Source organism: Blennius ocellaris (assembly GCF_963422515.1).
Source record: "Blennius ocellaris genome assembly, chromosome: 23".
Lineage (NCBI taxonomy): Eukaryota > Metazoa > Chordata > Actinopteri > Blenniiformes > Blenniidae > Blennius > Blennius ocellaris.
This window is the reverse complement of record NC_137672.1, coordinates 10,679,136-10,703,078: the sequence shown is the minus strand read 5'-3', so window position 1 is coordinate 10,703,078 and position 23,943 is coordinate 10,679,136. Positions and strand designations below refer to the sequence as shown.

At 39.8% G+C, this 23,943-nt stretch overlaps 3 protein-coding genes across 3 annotated transcripts; all 3 read right to left on the bottom strand.

Moving 5' to 3' along the window:
- Nucleotides 1–3,032: 3,032 nt before the first annotated feature.
- Nucleotides 3,033–5,328, bottom strand: LOC308147286 (cerebellin-1; the record flags this gene model as incomplete). Its single annotated transcript, XM_080519393.1, has 3 exons — nucleotides 3,033–3,230; nucleotides 3,375–3,494; nucleotides 5,020–5,328. The coding sequence occupies 3 exons, from the start codon at nucleotides 5,326–5,328 to the stop codon at nucleotides 3,033–3,035; spliced, it is 627 nt and encodes a 208-aa protein (XP_080375519.1).
- A 2,813-nt stretch (nucleotides 5,329–8,141) lies between these two features.
- Nucleotides 8,142–12,680, bottom strand: LOC308147285 (E3 ubiquitin-protein ligase TRIM21-like). Its single transcript, XM_080519392.1, has 11 exons — nucleotides 12,633–12,680; nucleotides 12,295–12,371; nucleotides 11,953–12,187; nucleotides 11,524–11,878; nucleotides 11,340–11,435; nucleotides 11,021–11,254; nucleotides 10,605–10,752; nucleotides 10,488–10,514; nucleotides 10,198–10,262; nucleotides 9,923–10,039; nucleotides 8,142–9,590 (listed from the first exon to the last, which is right to left on the bottom strand). The coding sequence occupies exons 3-11, from the start codon at nucleotides 12,177–12,179 to the stop codon at nucleotides 9,189–9,191; spliced, it is 1,671 nt and encodes a 556-aa protein (XP_080375518.1). The 5' UTR covers nucleotides 12,180–12,187; nucleotides 12,295–12,371; nucleotides 12,633–12,680; the 3' UTR covers nucleotides 8,142–9,188.
- Nucleotides 12,681–16,106: 3,426 nt separating this feature from the next.
- LOC308147284 (E3 ubiquitin-protein ligase TRIM39-like) lies at nucleotides 16,107–20,960 on the bottom strand (the record flags this gene model as incomplete). Its single annotated transcript, XM_080519391.1, has 9 exons — nucleotides 16,107–16,493; nucleotides 17,457–17,573; nucleotides 17,695–17,759; nucleotides 18,032–18,058; nucleotides 18,190–18,337; nucleotides 19,022–19,255; nucleotides 19,436–19,531; nucleotides 20,269–20,638; nucleotides 20,734–20,960. The coding sequence occupies 9 exons, from the start codon at nucleotides 20,958–20,960 to the stop codon at nucleotides 16,107–16,109; spliced, it is 1,671 nt and encodes a 556-aa protein (XP_080375517.1).
- Between the last annotated feature and the right edge of the window lie 2,983 nt (nucleotides 20,961–23,943).

Genomic DNA, 23,943 nt, shown 5'->3' with positions numbered 1-23,943 from the left:
TTTTTGTTTGTTTGTTTTTTTTATTGAGAATCAGTTTCACAGAAGCAAAACGATGAGTCAGCACCATAACATAAATAAAGTATTGAAAATACAATTAAATAAAACAGATATATAAAAAAAATCTAACAAGAACATATGTAAGAGATTGTTCAAACTGATCAAAATAAAGCTGGATTAAAGATGTGGTTAGAAAACCTGATGGTAAAAAAGTAATAAATAAATGGTCAGAGGCATCAGACAATAAATTTGCAATAAAAATGAGTTTTAAAAAGTGTGTGTTTTATCATCGGTTGGTGATGCTGGCAGTACTGCTTGAGTTGTGTGTTGATGAATATAAAGTGTCAGTAGGTGGCACTCCTGAGTGGTGTATCAGTGACTGGAAATAACCTCAAATGGCTCTAACGCTGAATTAAAAACTATGAATCTGTACTATTAATGTGAGAACAAATACTATCCGTTACACTTCCTTGGTTACAGGTGTTTGATATTTAGTTTTTGACTTTGCGGCTACTTTTTTTTTTCTTGCTTTTGGAGCCAAACTGTTCCCTTCACATTGTTTTCTACTTCAGACACGACTATCTAAAGTGCTAACACAGGCCTCCGCTGTGCACCGGAACGTTGAGACTAATCTGTTGTGACGGTCCGTTGTGAACGCAGCAGGTTCCTGGCACCGGTTCCCTCCTGTTGTTGCCAATCCTCCATCTGCCTCCGGATCTACCGCCGGGAGAGGCTGTGCGTCAGCGGGGACGACAAACTCAGCCTTGGATGCATATATTGTTTAAGATCTCGACAGAAAAGCTGCATTTTTAATAACAGAGATTGTGCCACAATCCTGATAGGTACCTGTTTAAGTACATTCATACAGACACTGTTTTTGGTCAGTGACATAAGTGTGGACCCTCTGTTACTCTTAATACTTCTCTTGGGGCAAACAGCAGGGATGCCCCCTATTTTCAGAACATCCGTCTGTTTGCTCCAGTGATTTATAGAGCATACGAGTAATAGAGGTGCTTTGGAGGACACTCTCACTTCAGCAATTAACCAAGGACGTCCAGTAAGCGTTTAGTCGCCAGAAAGATGTGCTGCAAATGTTGTGCTCAAGTGTATGCATTGAAAAAAGATTTGTAGTTAGTTTCTTATCAGTCCTATTTTTAGTTTTTGATTGTAAACCACCCTCTTATAGCTATCGGAAGCCATAACTCATTTTATTTTGGAGGCCACACACAGCACAGTTTGAATACAAAAACTAGCAACTAAGAAAACACCTAAGAAATGGAAAGAAGAAAAAAAAAAATTCTTAAACAAAAAATTAAAATAATTCAAATCCTGTCTTCCACAGTGTTTTTCCTCAAGCTACTGGTGGTGAACATCCACTTAGGTCACTCTTTTTCTGCAAGCTTTCTACCTATTCTAAAGTAGCAATGGCAGTATACAATTAAGCATGTTTTCAAATGTAATGCCTATGATAAACAATTTGAAATTCCTTTTGAAAAAGAGTGAATTTACAAATATTTGTCTTCCAATTGTAAAAGTCTGTGTTTTCCCCCAGGTTCTCTACAGTCCTGACAGTAGTGCATGTTTTTACCAGATGCTAAAGTGATGTTGTATTCATAGCAGCAACTTTCACTGCAGCATCCTGCTACAATTTGCTATTCACTTCTTTATCTCAGTGCTTTATTATGACTGCTATTCCTGACAAATATAGGAAAAAACATCTATTTAAAATGGGTTTTCTTTGTCTCTTTTACTCTCTGCAATGTGTTCCTGTGGACCAATGGCATGAACCTGATCAAAAAGGAACTATGATGTGTTTTTAGTTTTCACTGTACCGAGTTCACCGACTCTTTACTTCCACTTGACTAATTGGGTCAGAGTTTAAACCTAACAAATGTGTGCTATCATGTTTCTTACTAATGTTATTAATATAAATATAAACAGGACATTAAGTAGATTATTTGCTTGTTTTCTCATTCTCCTGTTAACATATATACAATTCGCAGAACATGCACAAACTTTGCAAGGTTAATATTAAAGAATAAAGATACAAAGAACCTGTTTGACCCAATATTTTTCGGCAGGACTCTAAAACTTATGAATCAAATAGCAAATACCAAGTGCCTAAATATCCTGAATCAATATAAAGAGAAGTATTTAGAATTGCACAGAGAAATAGTTTTGTTTATAGTTTCATTCCTTATGGAAAGTTATTTTCTTGCACTGTCAAAATTGTTGATTTGCCTGCATGTTTGAAACCAGATAAAACAACACAACATGGTTAAAATTGCTATAAAGAAAATTTTGGAAAAGACACGTCATCCAACACCCTCGGGATGACATTTCTGGAGCGGAGAACACCATTGAAATGTGGTAAAAAAAATTTTTTTGAAAAAAGTCTATTACCTGAACTGAAGAAAAGAAAATGCTTATAAAAAAAAACTACAGGTATAAAAAAAACCAATTTAACTAAACTTGACTACAATTCTGGGTAAATTAAGTACATTTATAGCTATGTACAAATATTTATACATATACAACTTTGTATAGTAATATCATGTACTTTTATATAATTAATGGTACTTATGGCATAAAATAAGTCAAACGTGATTTGGTTGCTCCACAGCATCAGAAAGACAGCTCAAATGACATATTATTAAATGAAGGCAAACAATAGACCGAGTAATTTTTTTTAATCCCACAAACATTTGCCACTTTGTTTTTCATGCATTAAATAAAAGTAACAAACCTTTGACAGTTGGTGCAAGCAAGCACAGATGACACTTTACAGTCTACAAGTTCACAGATGAAAAGCCAGAAAAGTGCAATGGAGATGAAAACATTCAGGATAATTTGGTGCAAAGTGAAATCACCCGATCCTCTGATACACATAGTGAAGCATCTCCTTTTGCAAACAATAGCATGTGTTTGCTAATCTGCTTCTTTGTCTTGAAAAGCAACAACTTTGACTTTATACCCACTTCTCCACTAAAAAAAAGAACGGGTGTCGTTCCCCTCGATCCGCACCTCGACCGGCCCTACAGGGGGAACACCAGGAACCCGGAGAAGGTGGAGTACTTCCACCCTCCCATCAGGTTCCCCCTCTCCAGTTTGAGGTAAGCCTTGTCGCCTCTCTCCATCATCACCAGCCCGGCGTTGGTGGCGGCCTCCCTGGTCACGTCCTGGTCGCCTGCGAAGGCCGAGATCACAGGCCAGCCGTTGAGAACCAAACTCACCTGAGAAGGACGACATTTCAGAGACATTAAGTGGAACAATAGACTATATTTGCAAGAAATTTAGTTCAGTAAGAAATTAAATCTTGTATCCGTGAGTAGAACGATAGAGTGAAAACGACTGCGTTCTTGAGGTGGTGGTCTTACTTGTATCGTCTGCCGATTGTACACTTTAACAACATGAAAGCTGAAACTGTACACTCCTTTTCTGGGTGCCACAAAGATACTCCTCGCTGGATCAAAGTGGCTGCCGACATTCACTAAGATCTGAGAAGGAAGGAGAGTGAGAAGTAGGGAAAGAAATTTAACCAATGCAGAGTCCAACATTGTACCAAAACTGAAATATCTGAATGGACATGAATCATTAATGGACGTCATTTGGTTTTCCCGGCACCTAAATAATGAATAAAAATGGAAGTTCTTGAAATCAGACCAACAAATCTTGATAATGCGATTGAAAGTGTATTTAATCCTTCATATCTAAAGTAAGTCAGGTCTATGTGTTTTGCACTGCATGTGCTGCATGATGAATCCTGACCTGGACGTGATTGAGTGTGTTTATGATCTCATTTCTGTGTCTCATGGTAGAAATATCAAAGCCGGGTCACTTCTGCTGCTTAATATTTCACATTTCCTAAGCACATCCATTTAAAAAATTAATCCGTCCATCAATTTCAAGGCGCAATTGACAACAATTACTCACTTGTAATTTTTCACTAGTGAGTCGGTTGTGGTGAAGAACATTTACTTCAAAATCCAATTTAAACCAATCTAAATTTGAACTGTTCTCGTTCACACAAAACACAAAACAAAACAAAAACACAAATCGAAGGGCTAAAAACCAGATCAGCATCACTTTGCACTTTTCCCATATTGATTTTTAGCGTCCCAAATCAGCCTTATTGTCATTATCACATTGGAGCAACACAACCCAGCATAGTATGTTGTCAGAAAATAAATGAAATGAATATTTCCTCTCGTCAGAGAACCCCACACGTCACGCTGTTCCGGGTAGCTTTGCTAACTCGCTCAACGCATCCAACAGGGAAGTAACATTTAAAAGGCGTATTTCACAATCAGGAGGTTCCGGCATTCATATGATGGTGGAAGTGGGTGTGACTGTCAGTGTGACGCAGCAGGGATTCGCAGAAACAACGTGATCAGTGTGTCAGGCTTCAGGCATCAGGCTTGTCAGGAACACAAGACAAAACAAGTAAACAAGAATCTCTTAACCAGTGAAGCAGCTTCCTATTTTTACTTCAAATGCTCCTCTTTGATGTCCGGTCAGTGTATGGAAACCAAGATGTAGAATGTTGCATAAACACACAAACATAAACAGCATGAATCACAAAAAAACAAAACACGGATAATGACAAGTTATTGTCATAAACAGTGGGCTGAAGAAATTGTGTGTTTTGTGCTCTTTGAAATTTGTAAATCAATCAAATTTGTAATGTGCTTAGTCAGACTTCCTGAAAACTGATAAAATTAATACGAGCAATAAAACCAGATTCACTAGGATACAGTCAATTCTGTTAATTATTTTCTGCTCATGAGGCTCAGTGGCATAAAAAAAAAAAAAAAAAAACGAGTTTGGTGTACACAAAGATTTATTTCCCTAGTCTTCTTGGGTGAGATTCAACAAAGAGCAGTGGATGTACTGTATGTGGATTGAATCAATGGTTGGAGAGAATATGGTTTAAAACAGGTGTTAACCAATGTTGTGGTGAACTTGGTGTAACTATGGTTGGTTGTGGTGGAAAAACCATATATCACGTAACCTGATGCCCACCTGGTCAAAGTAGATGGTCATGGTGCGGTTGCTCATCTCTGAGGGTTCGTGGTTGGTGTTACGAATGGCCGAAAACGCCACCCGACCAGTTCCTGACCTCACTGACATGCCCAGAGCGTTACCGGACGGCTCTGCTGACGGCGTGGAGTCGCACACCACCAGGCACTTCCCCTCCAACACAATTGGCTCAGTGTCATTCTGGCAGCTGACCTCAGAAGGTGCCCAGTGGACCAGCAGCAGCAGTCCAGCCAAAGCGAAGGAGCGAGGTGTGACGTATTGTCCCGGTGGACAAACACGCGGAAAGGACATACTTGGTGTTTCTTGGGGGGTTTTGTTTGATCACCACAACTCTTCAGCAATAGACGTATCCTGGAGGAACAGACTTCACTTTAACAAGAGGTTCATAGTCTGACCTGCGAAGAAAACAACCAGGGCGTTTCTCTCATGTCACGGGACATCAGACAATTGATGTAATCCTCCGGTAGCAGCTCTGTCAGCACTGGCTGGAGGTGGATTGTCTCTGGTGAGGACAATTAGTTGGGGCCAAGATGGGGGAGTTCCATCACAACCAAGAGAGGATGTGCATAGATGGGTGGTGTAGATGTATGTATCCAGGTCTGAGCACCGCCGTGGGGAACTGAAACCAAAAGAAACCAAAGTGACTTCAATCCTGTGACTCAGTTCAGCAAGTTGGAGGTTAGACGATGTGCACAAAAGTTTTTCAAAATATTTTTTCTGTATTTATTAAAATCAATTCATCATTTTCAGTTTCTGTCTGTCTTTTCATTTCTTTCTTACGATAAATGGAGTTAGACCTTATTAAAATTTTGCAAACCTCTCTTCCCACGCACTTAATTATAATGATTAAAAAATGTGTCATGCTCATTTTAACAGACATTTAAAGAACACACTCACCAAAATAACAATACAACTGAATAGACTGCACCATGTTGCCTGTATATTTTGTCCATCAGTCAGTAATGTGATAGCAAGTAAAGAAAAACTCCTTTCTTCAGAACCACTAACCCCAGCCTACAGGACATTTACAACAAACAATGCAGGTTAAGGACCAGGAACCTTGTGAGTGAGCCCCCCTTCCTGAGCCACAAACCCCATATGTGTCGACATTAAAATAACTGCCAAAGCTGCAATGCAAATGTGATAAATCATGCTAAAAAAACAAAAAAAAACCTGGGCAGAGTCCTCTTTCAAAGCCCTGCATCAAGAAGACTGAGTCAAAAATGTGATTATTAATAGCAAACTGATTGTGTTTAAGAACAAAACAAACAGAAGTGATGAAGTAATGCTTTGGCCCGGAGGAGGCCTGTGCGAACGCTGCCAGCTGGACTCAGGAGGGGGGACAGTGGACGATCACAATCCAACCACAGAGAGGCCATCTGTGGGTAAACACTCCCACACTTTCACCTCATTGACTTTACTAATCTAATCCCTCATTTCCTCGTTTCACTTTGCATTCCTTTACACCCTAAACTTTATTCCTCAGAGTCACCACAGAATGCCTTAAAAAAAAAAAAAAAAGGCCGCAGACCAGGCCCCCTGATCTCTGATTGGCCAAACATTTAGACTGAAGCCAAGAAAGCACTTTTCTAATCAGGGGTTTTCAAAGAGTGGGAGGATAGAGCTTGAATCAATGTTCACACTGCACACGTCAGTTTTGGTTAAATCCCAAATTGCCTGATGGTTTTCATATCAAACGATATTTTTATCGACAGCTACTGAAATCCATGATAAGTAGAGCAGTTATTTCGGGTAGTTTTAATTGACTTAATCAAGTTAGCTGTTTACGTGTTTTTGCGCTGAACCTTATTTTAGGATTTTTAATCAGTCTTATTTACTTACAATTAATCAAGTTATGCCTGCCTCTGTAAAATACTTGGTCAAATAACTGTTTGACCACCCATTTATTTGTTCTTTTTGTGTTTTCTAGAAAGGTAAAAGGCATTTTTTAATACAATCAAAACAAGTTAAGCAGTAAAAATTAGATTTGTGTTGCTCCCAGCCAGTTTTACTACAGGTTTGAAACCACTGATGTGCCGAAATGACACAAGTATACTCGTCACCCACAAAAATGCTTCAGCACTAATCTCTAATATTACACCTACAAAGGAATATTTGCACCTTTGCACCATGCTTAAAATCTATTGTAGAATATCACTTACCTTTTTTTTATATGGGCTCCTTCTCTTCTTCTCGGGCTTGTTAAAGTTAAAGCATCCCAAGAGCCCGACTGCCTCCTTACCTCCAGCTTTATTTCTGCTCCTCTTCCTCTCACTTCCCCATCTCTCCCTCGCCGTCTCCCTCTCTCTCACCACCTCTCTGTTCCAGGGATCCCCCTGTGTTCGAGCAGACGTTTAATCACATCACCAGCACCACCATCCTTCTGTTCACCCCCCCCTGCCGTGTCTCCTTTCTCCTCAACATCCCCACTTTCACCTCAGATCACACACTGACTCATAGACAAACACTACGTTTGTCACGGACAACGTCTCGCATCTGAAGCAGAACCATAAAGGTGTTTATCGCCAGGTATGTTCAGCATACGAGCCCATTTGTTTTGGAAGTTTTATGAACCATTAACAAAAACCGAGTTGGGCAGATGTTGAGACAAACACAAAATTGACTTACACACATTCACTTATGGCCTTTGAAATATACAAACAATGACGATAAATATACAATAACAATCATTTAAGTGTTTAAGCTTTAAGTTTAAGTGTTGATAGCTGTTGTTTTCAGTCCTTTGTGAGTAAATGTGGCCTTTTCTTTTTCTTTTTTTAAACTTGTGCATGTTGATCAGGGTGTGAATAGGGAGAGTAAAGCTGCGGTTCCGGGTTTTCGCGTGGCCCCACTGAAAAAGTTGTGGATGGTACAGAAAGAAACCGTGACCACCGGGTACAATTTTCCGCTAACCCTTCCATTGAGGTACCTCGCACCAAGGAACGGGTCTGTGACGGTCGTGACTCTCGACTTTCCCACAATATTTAATTATTTCATCCGCGGTAAATCCTCCTGTTCTTGTTTACATACAACGCTTTGCACTCACTGGTCGTTTTGTTAGCTGGGTTTATTGAAACGTCGGTGCACAACACAACATCGCAGTCTTTTAATCGAGATGAGGCACACACATCATGTGTTTCACACAACCCATAAAAAGGACATTTCCGAGGTTCACAGCAACAGTACAGGTATGGGTAATAAAACACAAAATGCATTAACTAATTAGGAAAGTAAAATAAATTTTCAGAATTAATCAGGATTTGGTGGAATTTCAAAAAGATATAAAAAATATAAACTAATAACATTATTAACATGGTTACAGAAGAAGTGTAAGAAGTGTAAAAAAAATGTAAAAGGCTTTTAAGAACTTCAGAAGTTGGCCTCTGGAACTTCCACTTGTCATTAAATGACACGTAGACATATGGTGTTTGAAATGACAATGCATGTTGTCTAACATATGTAATTACACACAATTACTGTCAAACATAAACACCAACCCACAAACCAACCTGCAGGATAAAGGTGTGGAAAACCAGTTGGCTGGCTGACAATTGAACTGCTGAACGTAATCAGCATACTTGGTTGATGGGTTTTCATTGCAGTTAAGAACAATAGACTTTGGAGGCAGTTATTTTAAGTTTTGTTTTCTTGGAAATGGAAGGTGAACTGTGTTGCGAATGAGCCATTATCAGGATTAACATCACCTATCTTTGTAGTATGCCAGTCTTAGCGTCAAATGTAAATTATTTCCGTAATTTACTATATGTCGGGCCATAGGGATTAATTGCACAGCACTTAATTACAACTTCATCATTTCTCCTCCTCTTACAAACAACTGATGAATACAATGTATTACTAAAAAACAGTCCCCAAAATACACAATTAATACCAGCTCACATTTGTCCCCTTCTTTAAACTAATTGCCCTCATTTCTACATTTCTACAAAACCAGTGTGTGTGTGTAAATGGGTGAATACAACAGGTTGTGTGAAACGCTTTGCGCTTTGCGCTTTGCGCTTTGCCATGCGTGTCCATTCGTGTCTTTGCCCATGCCTCTATTCACAAAGTCGATCTTGAGAGGAAGTCATATCAATCTGCATGGTTGATCAAGCCAGACATAAGGCTTGAAAACAATAGACATGCTGAACACATTATACGTCCGACTGAAGGATTATATGCCGCTCGTCCCTGACACTAGTCTCCAGGGGACAAATAACCAGCGGGGCTGCGTTTTTCCCGTCCTTTTCTGGACCGAGGTTGAAGTATGGATACAAAGGCTCGGTGAAGCTGCACCCGCTGAAAGTGTAAATGTGAGTCCCTGCTTCAGGGTTGAAGAATGACACCGTGCCCTCCTCATAGTCCAGGAATACTCCCACTTTCTGGGGGAGATTCCGGAGGTGGAGGGTGACGGTGGGGCCGGCGCAGGCGCTCAAGTAGCCGCCATTCCTCCTGCAGATTGCCCAGTAACCGCTGTCAGGGCGAACCATGATGGGACCCTTTCTGTTGATCGACTTGCGGGCCACGCCGATGTCCCAGTCTGTTTTATCTCCCACCTGAAAGAGAAAACAGTGAAACCCATTCATGATCACTTGACCCTTATTCAGCATTTTAGTTATACGGCTTTAACATTTAACCTTTAACATTTGTTATTTTGGCGCGAATATTACAGTGAAAAGGCAGTCATGCCAGATAGATAGAGCTATACTGTCTTTTGGATGTGAGAATAACAAAGACAGAATGATCCGTGAGTAAATAAAGTAGTAAAGTATGTGTCATATTCTCTGCGAGTCTTGTAAATGTTTAGATTTACTGAGTAAGAAACTCTTCAGTGAGAGTTGCTTAAGTCCATACAGTGTGTTTATAGTTTCTCTTTGGAGTCTCCTACCTGAACAACCCAGCAACATCTCCCAGATTTGAAGCTTTGTTTCCCCAAAACACAGGTGCAGGTGTCAAAACGCAGAGCATTGTCTGGACGTGGAATCTTCTTCTTCTGGCAGCTCACCTGAATTCAATAAATGTCGCGTCAATAACAAGGAAACATCAACTCTTGTCAGCTCAGCTTAAGCTATTCAAGTTGTAAAGGAAGGCTTTGACTTTGACTGCACTACAAAAACGCCTCACTGCTTTTCACAAGTAGAAACATGTTATTAAGATTCCGACCTGTTTTCCGTCTGGAGACAGGAGCAACCAGCCTGACGCAGTCTCCAAATCAAAACTGATGCTGACTGTAAGAAGACAAACGCAATGAGCCAAGTCATGAAAACACATCATGCTGTTGTTATGCACTCAGATGTTAATCCCTCAGTTTTAACACAGTGAGGTATTTAAAGTCCTTCGTATATTATTTAACATTTATCGACAATTAATTATGAGTTTTCAGAAACATTATTGCCTTGGAATTGGCTTACTGCTTTCATTGAAGCAGTTATGTTTTGTGTTTTTGAACGAACCTTGATGCTGATGCATCTTTTCCTCCTCTGAAAAAAAAGAGTGCAAAAATGTTATATCAAAGTATTTTTCACAGCAATCTCGTGAATTATTAGATATGTTGCAACATGACCACCAACCCTCAGCTGACAGTTGGTTTGTCAGTCCCTGGGTGATGTCAACGAGTTTAGTGAAGCATCTCCTGACTATTCCCATGCAGCTTTCTGAGTTGAGCGACACCTCAGACCACTCTCTTGCTGGCGGGAGACTTCTTAAAGACTGGAAGTTCTAAAACAGGAAGTGTGTATGGGTTTAGACTCAGATCCAGCTGGTAAATGTTGATCAGACTTTAGATCTGCTGCCATACAACACACATGACTTTGTTTTATGGTGGATTATGCTTCATAGGTTATTTTAAACTTATTTTGTTCATAGATTTGCCCTATAGCGTATTGTCTTAACTTTTCACATGGAAATGGACTATTAAAACACCATTACTATTACCCTCGTTTCCCACTCTCACAGAAAGCATACATTTAGAACATTACAGTCTCACCTGCAGGATGTCCATGGGACTTTTGTTGAGCTCCAGGTGCTGCAGCTCGCTGCTCCTCGTCTGCAGTTGGCTGATTTCGCCCCGCAGCTCCTCCAAGAGCTTTCGGGCTGTCCTCTCAGCTTCTTGTTGCCTCTCTTCGAGCTCCTGGACGAGGACGGCTTGCTGTTTATCGATGGCAATTTTCAGCATGTTGCAGACCTGCTCACTCCTCATGATCTCGCTCGATGTGATTTTCTGTAAATTAAGATAATGGAAGAAAAGCCAATACAGGAATTTCTTCCTTTTTGAATGCAGATCTGCAAACAATTGAGGAACTTACTTTTCCAATGTCTCGGGAATATCGGATCTCTTCTATTTTTCCTTCCCTCATCTGGATCATTTGTGCAATGTTGTCCTTCATGTCCCTCGCCTTAGTCTGGCAAAAAAAAGTCAAGACATTTTTTATTTCCTTTTGGCCAGAAAAAAGAAAGACAAGCTGGAAATTCCCTTAAATAAAAAATAACCTTGATCCTCCGGCTCTGCTTCTCAATGGGGACGACCTTGTGGTGATTGTGGTCTCTCACACTGCATTTTGCACACAGAGGCGTGCGATCTTGCCTACAATACATCGTCAGGGGCTTGTTGTGTTCTGTACACAGCTCAAAGGCAAAGGGTGTCGTGTCGGTCAGCTGGTGACGTTTCAGCGCCGGGTCCATCAGGTGAGGCTTCAGATGATGACTGCAGTAGGAGGCAAGGCACACCATGCACGACCTGACCGCTGCTGAGCTTTTACAAACACCACAGGGCACTCCTTCCTGTGCTGAGGATTGTTTCAGGATTTTCGCTTGCCCCTTGTCCTCCTCCTGCCTTTGTGTTGACCTTTAAAAGTGGATTGATTCAATCAGCAGTCACTCACATCTCAGAGTGATTGGCTTCAGAAGATGTGTACGTACCTTTTCAAGAGCTCAAGGATGCTAGAAAATTCCCGGTTGACTTTCAGTTTAGGCCGAGTAGTGAACGTCTTTTTGCACAGTGGACAGTCTGGCGTCTCCTTCGTGTCCCAGTATCCTTCAATGCAGTCCTGGCAGAAGTTGTGTGCACATGGGATGGACACGGGGTCGATGTAGATGTCCAGACAGATGCAGCACCGGAACTGATCCTCAAACCCCTCTTGGGCCATGTTTCTGACTAGAAATGAAAGACAACGGGATTCAACCCAGCTGTACATTTCTCTGTAACTGTAATCTAATTGCCTTTAGATCAATATTTAAAGAAAATGCATGTCCAAAATGTACCTCTGGTTTTGGCTCAGCTTTCCTTGAAGACATTGAATTTTGAGTTTTCTTCTGGTACATCTATCCACAGTACAAATCTATGAATTGATTTTACAATTTGTACAATCTTATAAACAAAATAAAAAATTTTAAAGATACCATTTTCAGAAAGAAGATTTATGCACATTATGTAGAACAATGTAAACATAAAACCTAACTCAAAACAAGTCAGGCAGTTCAATTTATTAAACAATTATCAGGAAAAAACCTGAAGAAATGTACTGGAATTCACTACTATTAGTGATTTTCCTTGTGTTGTTTGAGAGAGTTGCATTAGTGCAGTATTAGTAGCCTCTTACCTATATGAGTTGACATGTAGAGCGCCGTCACTCTCTTGCAGATGCAACATGCGCAGACACATTAGAAGTTTGAAAACTCCTGGTGACTTTCTTTTAACTCCACCTCTCAAAGGCTATGCTTAGCTTCCTGACACACACCCCTTCTTCTTTTTTGGTCTGGTGTTTCTGGTCCTTCAGCTTCAACTGCTTTCTTAGTTGTGGGAAATCTTTTATAACCTTTCAATTGTTTTGCAATGTTTTGGTTCATTTCTTCATTCGCTATTTGCATGGTTAAGTAGAATGTAGATCTTTAATTCACTTTCGCTTGTCAGGAAAGGCTGCGTGGTTCATTGCAGGGAAGATTATGAACATATAATTGCATAACAGGAAGTAATTTGTGTTTTGCAACATTAAAACTTTCAGGAGGCGACCAGTTTTAGCCTTCTTTATCTTGTTTGGTCTGTATTAAGTAGGACGATGTAAAGACGAAGACTAAGCAAAAAGCAGGAAAATGGCAAATTACTTCTAAACGTATTAAGGATGGTTATAATAGAATCAAATACCAAATAAGAATAGAAATAATAATTCAAAGTGGAGATTTTTTTCTTCTTGATGAGTGGTGTGCGAAAAGGATTTGCTTCAGAAAGTATGGACTTTTGTTGCTTTTATTGATGTAAATCTCGTGGAATTGCCAAAATGAGAGGAATGACAGACTTGTATCTTGAGCAAACCTTTTTGACTTCAGTACTTGTAGTACAATAGCAAAGATAATTTTAGCCAATTAGCCCAGAGTTCAGTAAGTGTTTCTTATAATCAGACAGTTATTATGAAATTGGAACCGAGAAGTAATGTGATTTGAGCTCTGTGAAGAGAGCTCATCCTCCCACACTTCAAGAAGTCCTGAACTTCATCATTGTGTCCCAAAGTGCTCAACAACCCCGAGCTACCATCATAAGTCAACAGCATGGCCACAAATAGAAACCTTTTTATAGTTCTGTACTGTATTTGTGCTTTGCATTGCAAAAAAAAACATAACAAATTGCTCTTAAGAGATGCCAGTTTGGACGTTCGTTCCAATCAGTTCGGATTCAATCTGTGCATCAGGGTCTCACGAGGCCTGTCCCACTTCAAAATGCTCCCCCCATATTCAGCCATCTTTTGTCCAAATTTCTGCAACCGTCAGAGTCTTTTACATTCACAACAACTCCCACAGGAGGAGTCGGGTGATTATTGTCTGGAGATGTCACGTAGGTATTCCCGTTCCGTCCTGACAGATGTACGCGATGAAAACACAAGCTGAAATGTAATGGAGAGAGACAGATTGTACCCTGCTGGATGACAAACCAACATGAGCTGCAGTACAACTGTGACTAAAACCAAAACTCGTCCAACTGGCAGGATGTATCTAAAAGAGATCTATTATTAGTGTCTTTCAGACAATATTGGAAGAGTGCATTTGAGGGTGTAATGACAGAACAATGTGTTGAGAGCTTCAGTGTCAGTGAATCAAGTCAGCTGAAAAATCCCAACCCCAGCCTTCTTGATATTTCTTCCTGAGTGTTTGATTTACAACAGGTTTCAGATGTAAAATACTGTTAAAAGACTGGTACAGCTTTACAAAAACAACCTATCTCGATATGTCTTTTCACATACGGGTTTATTGCTGCGAAGGCATGCATTTCTTCAATTGCTGAAAATCTAAACATCTCTAAACTCTCGGAGGCAGAGTTGTGACCAAGCACACGCAAGTCTCAAGTCTTTGCATTCAAATCCAAGTTCAAAGTCCTTAACTTTCAGCTTTAATTCAAAAACTCATGAAAATTAATTCAGCTTTAATCCTTTTTAATATAATTTACACACATTTCAACAGTTTGGTCACATTGGTTTTGTTTAACTAATATTCTCTCTTTCAAAATAAGTATAACTAAACACATTTGTCAGAAAAAATAGCACCAATTTGAGTAAACTATTATCTTTTTTATTGTATTGACATTGAGTTTAACATATATATGGATGTTTGTACAAGTAGACATGACTGGTGAAGTGTCAAAGACCCGCAGTGGCGCCTCGACACCTGGCGACATGACCACAGTGCGAATGGCCGACAACTTCAGGAAGGAGTTGCGTCGCTACGCCAGGATTAGACGGGTGCTGCAGAAGGAAATTTCAGAAACAATTGTTTAAATTTTTTTTTTTTATTATTATCTTTTCTATTCTTGTTATTTTCCTTGACATGTCAATTGTTATTACTCAGTAATATGATTGTTTGTTTTTAATACTACGGTGCTACACTGATGCTATTTTGTTGTGGAGATCTTAGTGGTTAGTTTAGAGTTAAACTTATTAGTGGACTTTAGTTTTATTTACCTCTCAGTTGAGAGGCCGCAACTCACACTTTGGGAAACACTGGTCACCACTGTCAACTCCTCGCAGAAAAGTTGAGCTGGAGGGAAGCTCCTGGCGGTGCTCTAAAGGCGCCATCTGGAGCTCAAGAAGATGTACTGCTCTTTATCAATTTTCACAAGTTTTTAAATTTGTCACATTATATTCCAGATAATGTGCTTGTAATACTAACAATTGTCTGATGAACTTTATACTTTAAGGGCTTGATCATCTATTTCCATCATGATCTTCTAAAGTTGAACAACTTCAAAAACAAACTCTTATATTACAGCTTTTGTAGGCCTTATTGACAGAAATACAAATTATTATGCATGATTAACACACTCCTTTTAAGGTAGGAATCTTGTTTTTTAGGGAACACCTAATTAAGTTAACGATGTTATGATATTTCACTTTAACTGAGAATAAATGCAACACCTGATGAACGTCGTCGATTTCACTTAAGTCACTGAGGAAAGTGAGACATGTACAGTGTGCATAAAGTAGAGCTGTGGAAGTAATATATGTTATTGATGTGACATTAAAAAACAAAAAACAACTTTTAGAAAACAACACATGCATTCATCTTCAGGGCAGGGCAATTTCTGGTCTTGTCATGTCACATGCCCATGACAATACCAAAACAATAGAAAAGGTTTTTCTATTGGTAACACAAATCTCTTACAATATGAAACATTTAACTACCTTGTCATTACAGTCTGACACTTTTCCACAGAGAGAAACCTTTCGTGGTGATTTTAGTTAAAATAATTACGATTTGGTGAGGATGCTGAGCCATCAGTGAGGGAAAACAAGAATTCATTAAGACAATGTACACAGTTAAGTGACTATAATGCATTTTTTACAATGCATTTTAGGATGAGAGATAAACTTCAACATATTAATGCTCACAAGTCTATGAAACAAGATTCGTTTTCATAAGATATTCTCGGACTGAAGTATTTACCAAAGCTTCTCCTTTATTAGGGACATCAGACCAAATTATGATTTAAGTTTGAGAATAAATGACAAGGCATTTGATCAAAAAAAATGGAATGGGAAAAACAAATACTTTTAAACCTCACTGATTTTTTCCCGAAACATTAAATTTATCTACAACAAGATCGTCTCCTCTGAGAGCCTGGCATTGACCGGACAGATGATCAGAGGCGCTGTGTTCTTCCCGTTGTCGTGCAGACAGGGGTTGAAGTACGGATGCAGAGGCTCGGTGAAGCTGCACCCCCGGTAGCTATAAATGTGAGTCTTTGCTTCTGTATTGTAGAAGGACACCTGCCCACCCTCGTAGTCCAGGAACACGCTGACTTTCTTGGGGGTGTCGCAGAGCTGGAGGATGACCGAGGGCCCGGCGCAGGCGTGCAGACTGCCGCCCTTCCTCCTGCAGATCGCCCAGTAGCCCTTGTTGGGGCAAACCGTTAAGGCGCCCTTCCTGTTGATGGATTCTCGGGCCACGCCGAGATCCCAGTCAGTTTTATCTCCCACCTGAAACAGAAGAAACACAATGGCAGGAACACAACTGTAAGACCCCAAGAGATAATGTGGAAATCAAGCTTGACTGGTGTATTTTTATGTACATGTATTCAAGTTTGGAAGTAAATTTGTACTAGCCAATGTCAACTATACGTGCAGTGCAATATTTCCCTGTGTTAAAGCCAATATCTGAAGCCGGTATGCTGGTGCAGCATACCGGCAGCATCCCGAGGATAAAGAAATTCATACGTTTCAAATAAATAAACAACCTTAAATGTACATTGAGTGATCAACAATGTAACACTGTTTTCAACAGGTCTTTCAAGGTCCCATATTCTGCAAAATTCACTTTATATTGGTTTTCTAGCAGTGATGTTTCCCCATAATGAGCGGGCACCATTTTTTTTATACTCCTAGCAAAGTGAACTCACCAGAAGGCCTTTTAGACTGGCTGAAATTCAAGACCAAGCCTGGATTGGGGGCAATTACACTTTGAACACAATGTTGTTGGATCTTTGGTACTGATATGAAATTTTGGAAAAAGTGTCTGATATGGGACCTTAAAGGCCCTTGCAAAAAAAAGTTTGATTGCATGACAGACAAAAAGGAGCAGCATACAGCCACCATGAAACAATGTAGAAGATGGATGAAAGAAGGGATATATAAGAAAAACATAATATGCCTGTTTTCTGACTAATTTTACAGGCAACATTAATGCAAAACTAAACATGAGGTGAGCTAATATGCAAAATCAAATGTCCACCATAAGTTTGTTTGTGATTGCATGTCGGTCAGAAAAATAAAAGTGTCTGGATAGACAGAGGACATTCATTAAGGCGTGATGTGACACTTAACAATTATCAGTTCTGCAGTCTTCCATGTGAAGTCAGTTGATTGTCAGTGAATTAGATTGAAATACAATGAACAAAACTACTGTATTAAGCTGCTTGCTTCTAATTTTACCCGCCGTCCTACCTGAACTACCCAGTAGTGTCTCCCACAGGTGAGGCTCTGCTGCCCCAGGACGGAGACGCATGCGTCGAACCTGCGTGGGTCGTCTGGCACTCTCTTCGGCTTAACGCTGAGGCTCGCCTGTGGAGCAGTCATCACATTACCTGAAAAGCTATTTTATTTTCTGCTCACATCCTTAAATCTGATCAGCTGATCAGCCCCGATGGACAGGTTTTTTGTTATCTCGCAGGTAGACTCCTACCTGTTTACCATCCGGAGACACATCCAGCCAGCAAGCAGCAGTCCCAGCATCGAGAGTCACATCCACTGCAGACAAAGACACGAATCTTAATTCATTGACAAATTTGAACTATAAGACAGAGAAAAAAATGCATTAAAAATGTATCAGGTTAAAAAATTTGGCTTTTAATGAAGCGAAGGCATCTAAATTCAGATTGAAGACTTTTTAAAGTGTTATTTCACCAAGTTTCATTGACTTGGGACATAAGATGATGTCAGAACCAGTTTGTTTTTATTGTATTATTTCTTTACTACAGTCACAATCTCCATTAGTGTGAAGCATTAGTGGGCTCGCATACCTGCATATTTACTTGTTTTACTGAATTCTGTGAAGAAAAATGAGGGAAAAACATCGTCACACTCCAGACTGCAGCATAAAAACAACAACACACTTGAAAATACAGTCAACACGACACAGAGGCTGTGATTTCAACAAAGCGTGACGCCACTGACTGACCCTCTGCAGACAGTTCCTGCTCAAAGCCGTGGCAGGCGGCCGCCAGCTTGGTCAAAGACGCCCTGATGTTCCCGATGTAAGTGTTGCAGCACACTTGCACCTTAGTCCAGTCTCTGGTTGACAGCGGAGCATTCAGACTTGGAAAGTTCTAGATTAATGAAAGTGATAAGTCAATGAGTTTCAGAAAATTGCTGAAACATAGTACTTGAGAGCACTTCTCTCTGAGCAAGGTGTAGGGGAAAAATGTTCTATGTGCCTGAAGTTATTGCTTAATAAAATAATGGAATAATAACAAAACATCTGAAAGAAACTATACACATGCAGACAACGCCTTCAAAACTAGGTGAACCTTTTATTTAAGACTCCTAACCCTAACCACTGGATACGGTCTAATGCTATTGTTGTTTCCACCATGTTTAGCAGCATTGATGAGGCACTCTCTTTGGTAAACAGGAGTTCAGCATGATAGTTACTGCCAACACCAATGTAAGCCCCATTTATACGACAACAACGGAAGTGAAAATGCATAATTTCAGAAAATTTTGCTATGATAACGTTTTGGAAAAAATGCCCATTCACTTGGAAACAGCAGAAATGCTGAAAACGATGTAGTTTTCATGTTGGGCCACTGGTGGTGCTGATGTTTTATTTTTATTTATTAAAACCACACACATGCATGCAGAGAACAATAGACTATAAACATTAACAATGGCAAGTACACGAACATTCGTGCGGACAGACGACTGAGTTGCATTGCTATTAAGGTGACTCTCAAATGGCTTGGACCACCGTTGTCATGGAAACCAACACCAAAAGCTTTAGTAGTTCTAACCTGCAGCAGCAGAACAGGGTCCTCTGTGTTTTCCAGCTGCTGCAGCTCTTTGTGTCTCCTCTGCAGTTCTCTGAGCTCCTTCTTCAGCTCATTCAGATGCTCCTCAGCTCTTTTCTCCACATCGTCCTGCTTCTGTTCGATCTCATCAATGAGCAGAGTCTGGTTCCTCTCCAGGGCTCTGGTCACCATGGCAAACACCTGGGCGCTCGCCTGCAGCTCTCGGTCTTTGTTTAACTGCCGATGAGACAATACAATTAAAATAGTGCGGTGAAAAGTGAAATGGCATAAATAATGCTCTCATTTGTTGGCAGGAGTTGGTGGTTCATGTCCCTCCAAAGGTCAAATTGGGTAACAACTCCCAATAACAAAACATCCGGTACACAGGTACAAAAATGTAATAGAAAAAAAACTTACTTTGCTTATTTCCACTGATTTCTTAATGTCCTCCATTTTTTTGACTCTGGACTGAATCATTTGTTGAAGATCCGCCTGGGTCTTCTTCATTTGAGTCTGTAAAGAATAACAGTGTATTAAAAGGAAACTGGAAGCCGTGATCACGTCGACTTCAGAATGGGACAAATATTACACAGAAGCTGTCAAACTGTTAAATCCCCTGTGTGTAAATGTAAACTTTCAGATAGCTCAGTCTTATAGCCCTGGTGTGTTCCTTTACATTTTGTCTTGTCCTTTTAAAGGGAGATGGATTCTTGTGTTTTGTGTATTGTTCATCTTCGGTCTGGTTTTATGACTTGTTTCTTATTAAGTTCTCTGTTCACCGTCTCTCATCTCATCCTGCCTGTCTTTTGTTCCTCTCACATTGCTTAGTGTGTGTTCCTGAGCTCCGCCCTCACTTTGGTATGCCCGTCCCCTGATTGCTCCAGCTGTGGTCTGTTTTTACCCTCCTCCTGTGAATCTGTTTATGGCCTCCATTTTCTTGATCTGTCCTTGTCTGTTTTCGATTACTTGTTTTTTTTAGGAAATGCCTTATTTTAAAAAGATCTTGAGTTCAACAAAAATCTGTTTATTTATTCAATTTTGTTTGCAACAACTTTTAAATGATCAACCAACGCCATGAGTGTTTCATCTACGTGACACAATAGCCTTTTTTGTCATAAACTTACCTTGACATGTCTCAAAAAAAGCCTGAGTTCAGCACAAATCTGTGCTACGTTGGGCTAAATATCAGAGATGAACGAAGCAGTAATGAATCTCAGCGTTTGAGATATAAGGGGAAATATTTTCCTTGCCTTCATGCTTCTGCTCTCCATTTCCATGTGCACGACCTCATGGAGGTGATGCTCTGTGCATCTGGAGCAAACGGGCATCTGGTCCCTCTTGCAGAACATGTCCAGGCGCTGGTTGTGGTTCCTGCAGAGACGACCGGGGATGGAGGCAACCGGAGCCGTGAGCTGGTGGCTCATCATCCCCGCATCCTTCAGGTGAGGCATCAGGTGAGTTTGGCAGTAGGACATCTGGCAAGCGAGGCATGACTTGACTGCTGGCAGCTTGTTTCCTTGGCAGATGTCACAGGGAACTTGGTCAGTGACCGGTTGAGTAGCGTTTGAAAAGGTTCTCGTTGCCGGCACTGGCTTCTGTGGTGTTTTCAGCTTCAGATATCTTTTTAATGGAGGGGGGAAAAAAACAAAAAACAGCAAATAGTCATCAAATATCTCCATGCAGCATGTATGAATATTGCATAATAAATAATATACTTTTTGAATTGCTCTGTGATATCTTTCAGGGCGACGTTGACTCTGAGGTCTGGACATCTGATGAAAACTTCTTTGCAACAAGGACAGTCAGTCTTGGATTTTGTCATCCAGTGGCGCTCGATGCAGTCCAGACAGAAATTATGTCCACATGGGATAGAAACAGGCTTGTTGAAGAGATCGAGGCAGATCCCGCATCGAAATTGCTCCTCAGACAACATGGAAGCCATTTTTTCCCTGAAAATTATTTCATATTTTGTATGTAATATATAGATAAACAGTCGATTAACAAACAACTGAGTAAAGTGGATGGATGAATGAATAATGTTTTACCTGTGTGTGCCGCCAGATAGATGCTCTTGATGAGATGTATCGAGTGCAACTATCATCAACAAAGCTTAAGACAATGTGTTGCATGCAGAGGTTCCTCCCACACTGGAATACTTCAGCAGGTAATTCAAGTTCTCTTTATCGTGTTTCACTTGCAGTAAGTGAATAAGTCTTCCAGTAACAAGTCTTTCAGCGTCGAACAAATGCTTTCACTTTGAATTCATCAAGATGTTCTTTTGTTCAGCAAGCTAAAGCACAACTTTTTCCAAATAACACACATTACTATTCATTGTATTGATTTTTTCAGGTTCTTTAAAAATGTTCCTGCACGTCCTTGGCTGGAGTGTTTACTTCATGTTGCCTTTCTACCTTTTAATAAAATACTCATGTCATGAGCATTTTTTGGGCCTTCAGTCTGATAGATGACAGTATGGTAGACGTAGATATATAAACTTTTTCCAATAACTGGGCACATCATGTTACTAAATACCTTTTTCAAGCTCATTTCAGGGGAATATTTTCCTCTCTGTATCCAAATTTTCTGGTCTAAGAAATACTGTAGAATTATATAATAAGACATAAGAACATTTGAACTCCATACAAAAACCTTGATATACATTTTCAAAATCTTTGTGAAGCTTTGCGAGAGGTCAATAATATGACAGAGTATCAGACGGTGTATGCAAAGATGTTTTTCACCACTTTTCACCACTTCACTGTGTAAGTGCATTAGATGGAGGCACATGAGTTGAAAGGCGCCCCCATGCCAGAATATAATGTCATCAACACCTTCGGTGGGAAACCAGCAGATTGGATGCCTGCAGGCCTCAACAGCACCACAACTGAAGCAACTCTGAAACTATTTCCACTTCATACTTTGTACAAGGATATCGTTGAGCACATCAGTTCACCAGTCATGTAACATTTATGGAGTATAGTGTAAAACAAAGACGTTGTTGAAAATGTGCCTCTATCAAAAAGTACAATAGCCATGGCTTGTTTGGGTTAAAAGACAAATTTGTAATATTAATGGTGATATCAATCAGTGATTAAAATATAATCAACAGTATAGAGACATCAATAAAATGATTTAAAGTGTAAAAGTAAATCTCCAAAATTAGATAAATGAATCACAATGTATTGAATCTGAAATTACTGATGCTTTCAAATTCTGATTTGTTTTTGTTTGTTTGTTTTTGTGGGTTTGTAGATAGATAGACCTGTGCCCAAAAGCAGAGAAATATCACTATTTAAAAAAAAAAAACACTCAGGCACAAGTGGACGTGGCACAAGGCAGATGTAATGAAGAATGAGATGTAATAAATGTAATGCAGGTAAACACAGTCAAAGCAGTGGTTAACACTCTCATCCTATGGTGACAGAATATTGTGGGTTTGAATCCGGGCAGGCCTGTTCCTGTTTGCATGTGTGGGCTTTGCCCTTGTATTACAATTTCCTACAGTCTAAATTACAGTCTAACAACAGGTATGTGAGGTAAACTGGTGACTTTAATGACTTTAAAACACTGTTTGTGCTTTTTTGTTTCTGAAAGGTTTTGCATTTACAAAACGTTGTTTTGAAAATGATGTTTTTAAAAACGAGAAGCAGCCATTACAACAGCACAGCCAACACCATTTTCAGCGTGAAGATGGCAATCAACCAAAATTCTATGGTGCAAAGCCTCAGTGTGGGTGTTTACTTGTTTTTGGTTTATTTGAGTTTTGCCCTTGATTACACAATTACTTACATTTTGAAAATGATCTGATGTTTCTCAGCACTAGAGGTATCTTTAATGACAATCGGGGATATTTTGTATCCACAGACCAGACAGATTCTCTGGCAGAAATACAAGCCACAGCCTGGTCACACTGGATGCCCTCAGATCGTATTATTCTCCAGTTGAACCTGTCTGCCACACCCACTGCCGCGTTTCCCGGCAGCCTTAGACAATTTTGTGTAAGAGACTCTGCTGACGTGTTTTTCTCAAAGTGAACAACCATTTTGCACCCCGCTGATGAGAAACACTCGACATGGATCCACGGATTTCATGTCTTTTTAACCAGTGATTCCCAACCAGGCGGTGGGGGTGGAAGTGAAAGTGTTGCATAAACACCCTCTTAAAGCATTAATTTAGGGTATGAGTGTGTAGAACATGACCACACCTTTAGCACTTATTTCAATAATCAACAGCAGGTAATCTATATTTGACAGAAATCCAGTGAAACCTAAAGATACAAGGGGCAGTTTATATCATGAATACTGTATCTGATTTCTTGATGGATCAAAATATATTATGTTGTTGTCGATAGCTGATTGGGAGACAATAAAGGGCGTTACTTTGCTTAATTGGGAGACAATAAAGGGCGGTATTTTGCCTTTATTTGCCTCCCTTGATGGAGAAACATTGCAAGTTTACGCATCCTTTAGTGCCCTCCAGTGGACCAATCAATAACTACTCCAGGATGAAGATAATTATTTTCACACAACAGGGAAATCTCAATAAATAAATGAAGTTAGGTTTTACATGCTTGCTTTGTAGCAAAACTCATGTCTTTATGGGCTCAGTGTCACGGGAAAGAACATTTGCTTGGATGAGCTCTCATTTGATTTTATGGTTTGTGCACTCATGAAGATTAAGATGTTTAACATGTGCACAAGAGCAGATTCCACAGCTTTGCATATATATGAGGAATGTGTAATATAATCTTCATTTATAGTATACATAGGTGCTGATACATAACCAGCTTCATATCTAATATAATGATGTAAATGGGAATACTCAATTTTTAAGACAGTTTTTTGTATGTTCCTTGAGGTGCTCTGCAGTTTGCTGTTTTCTCTTCTTGGTCGAAAATTGCATTGCCATGTTTTTTTATCCAGGCA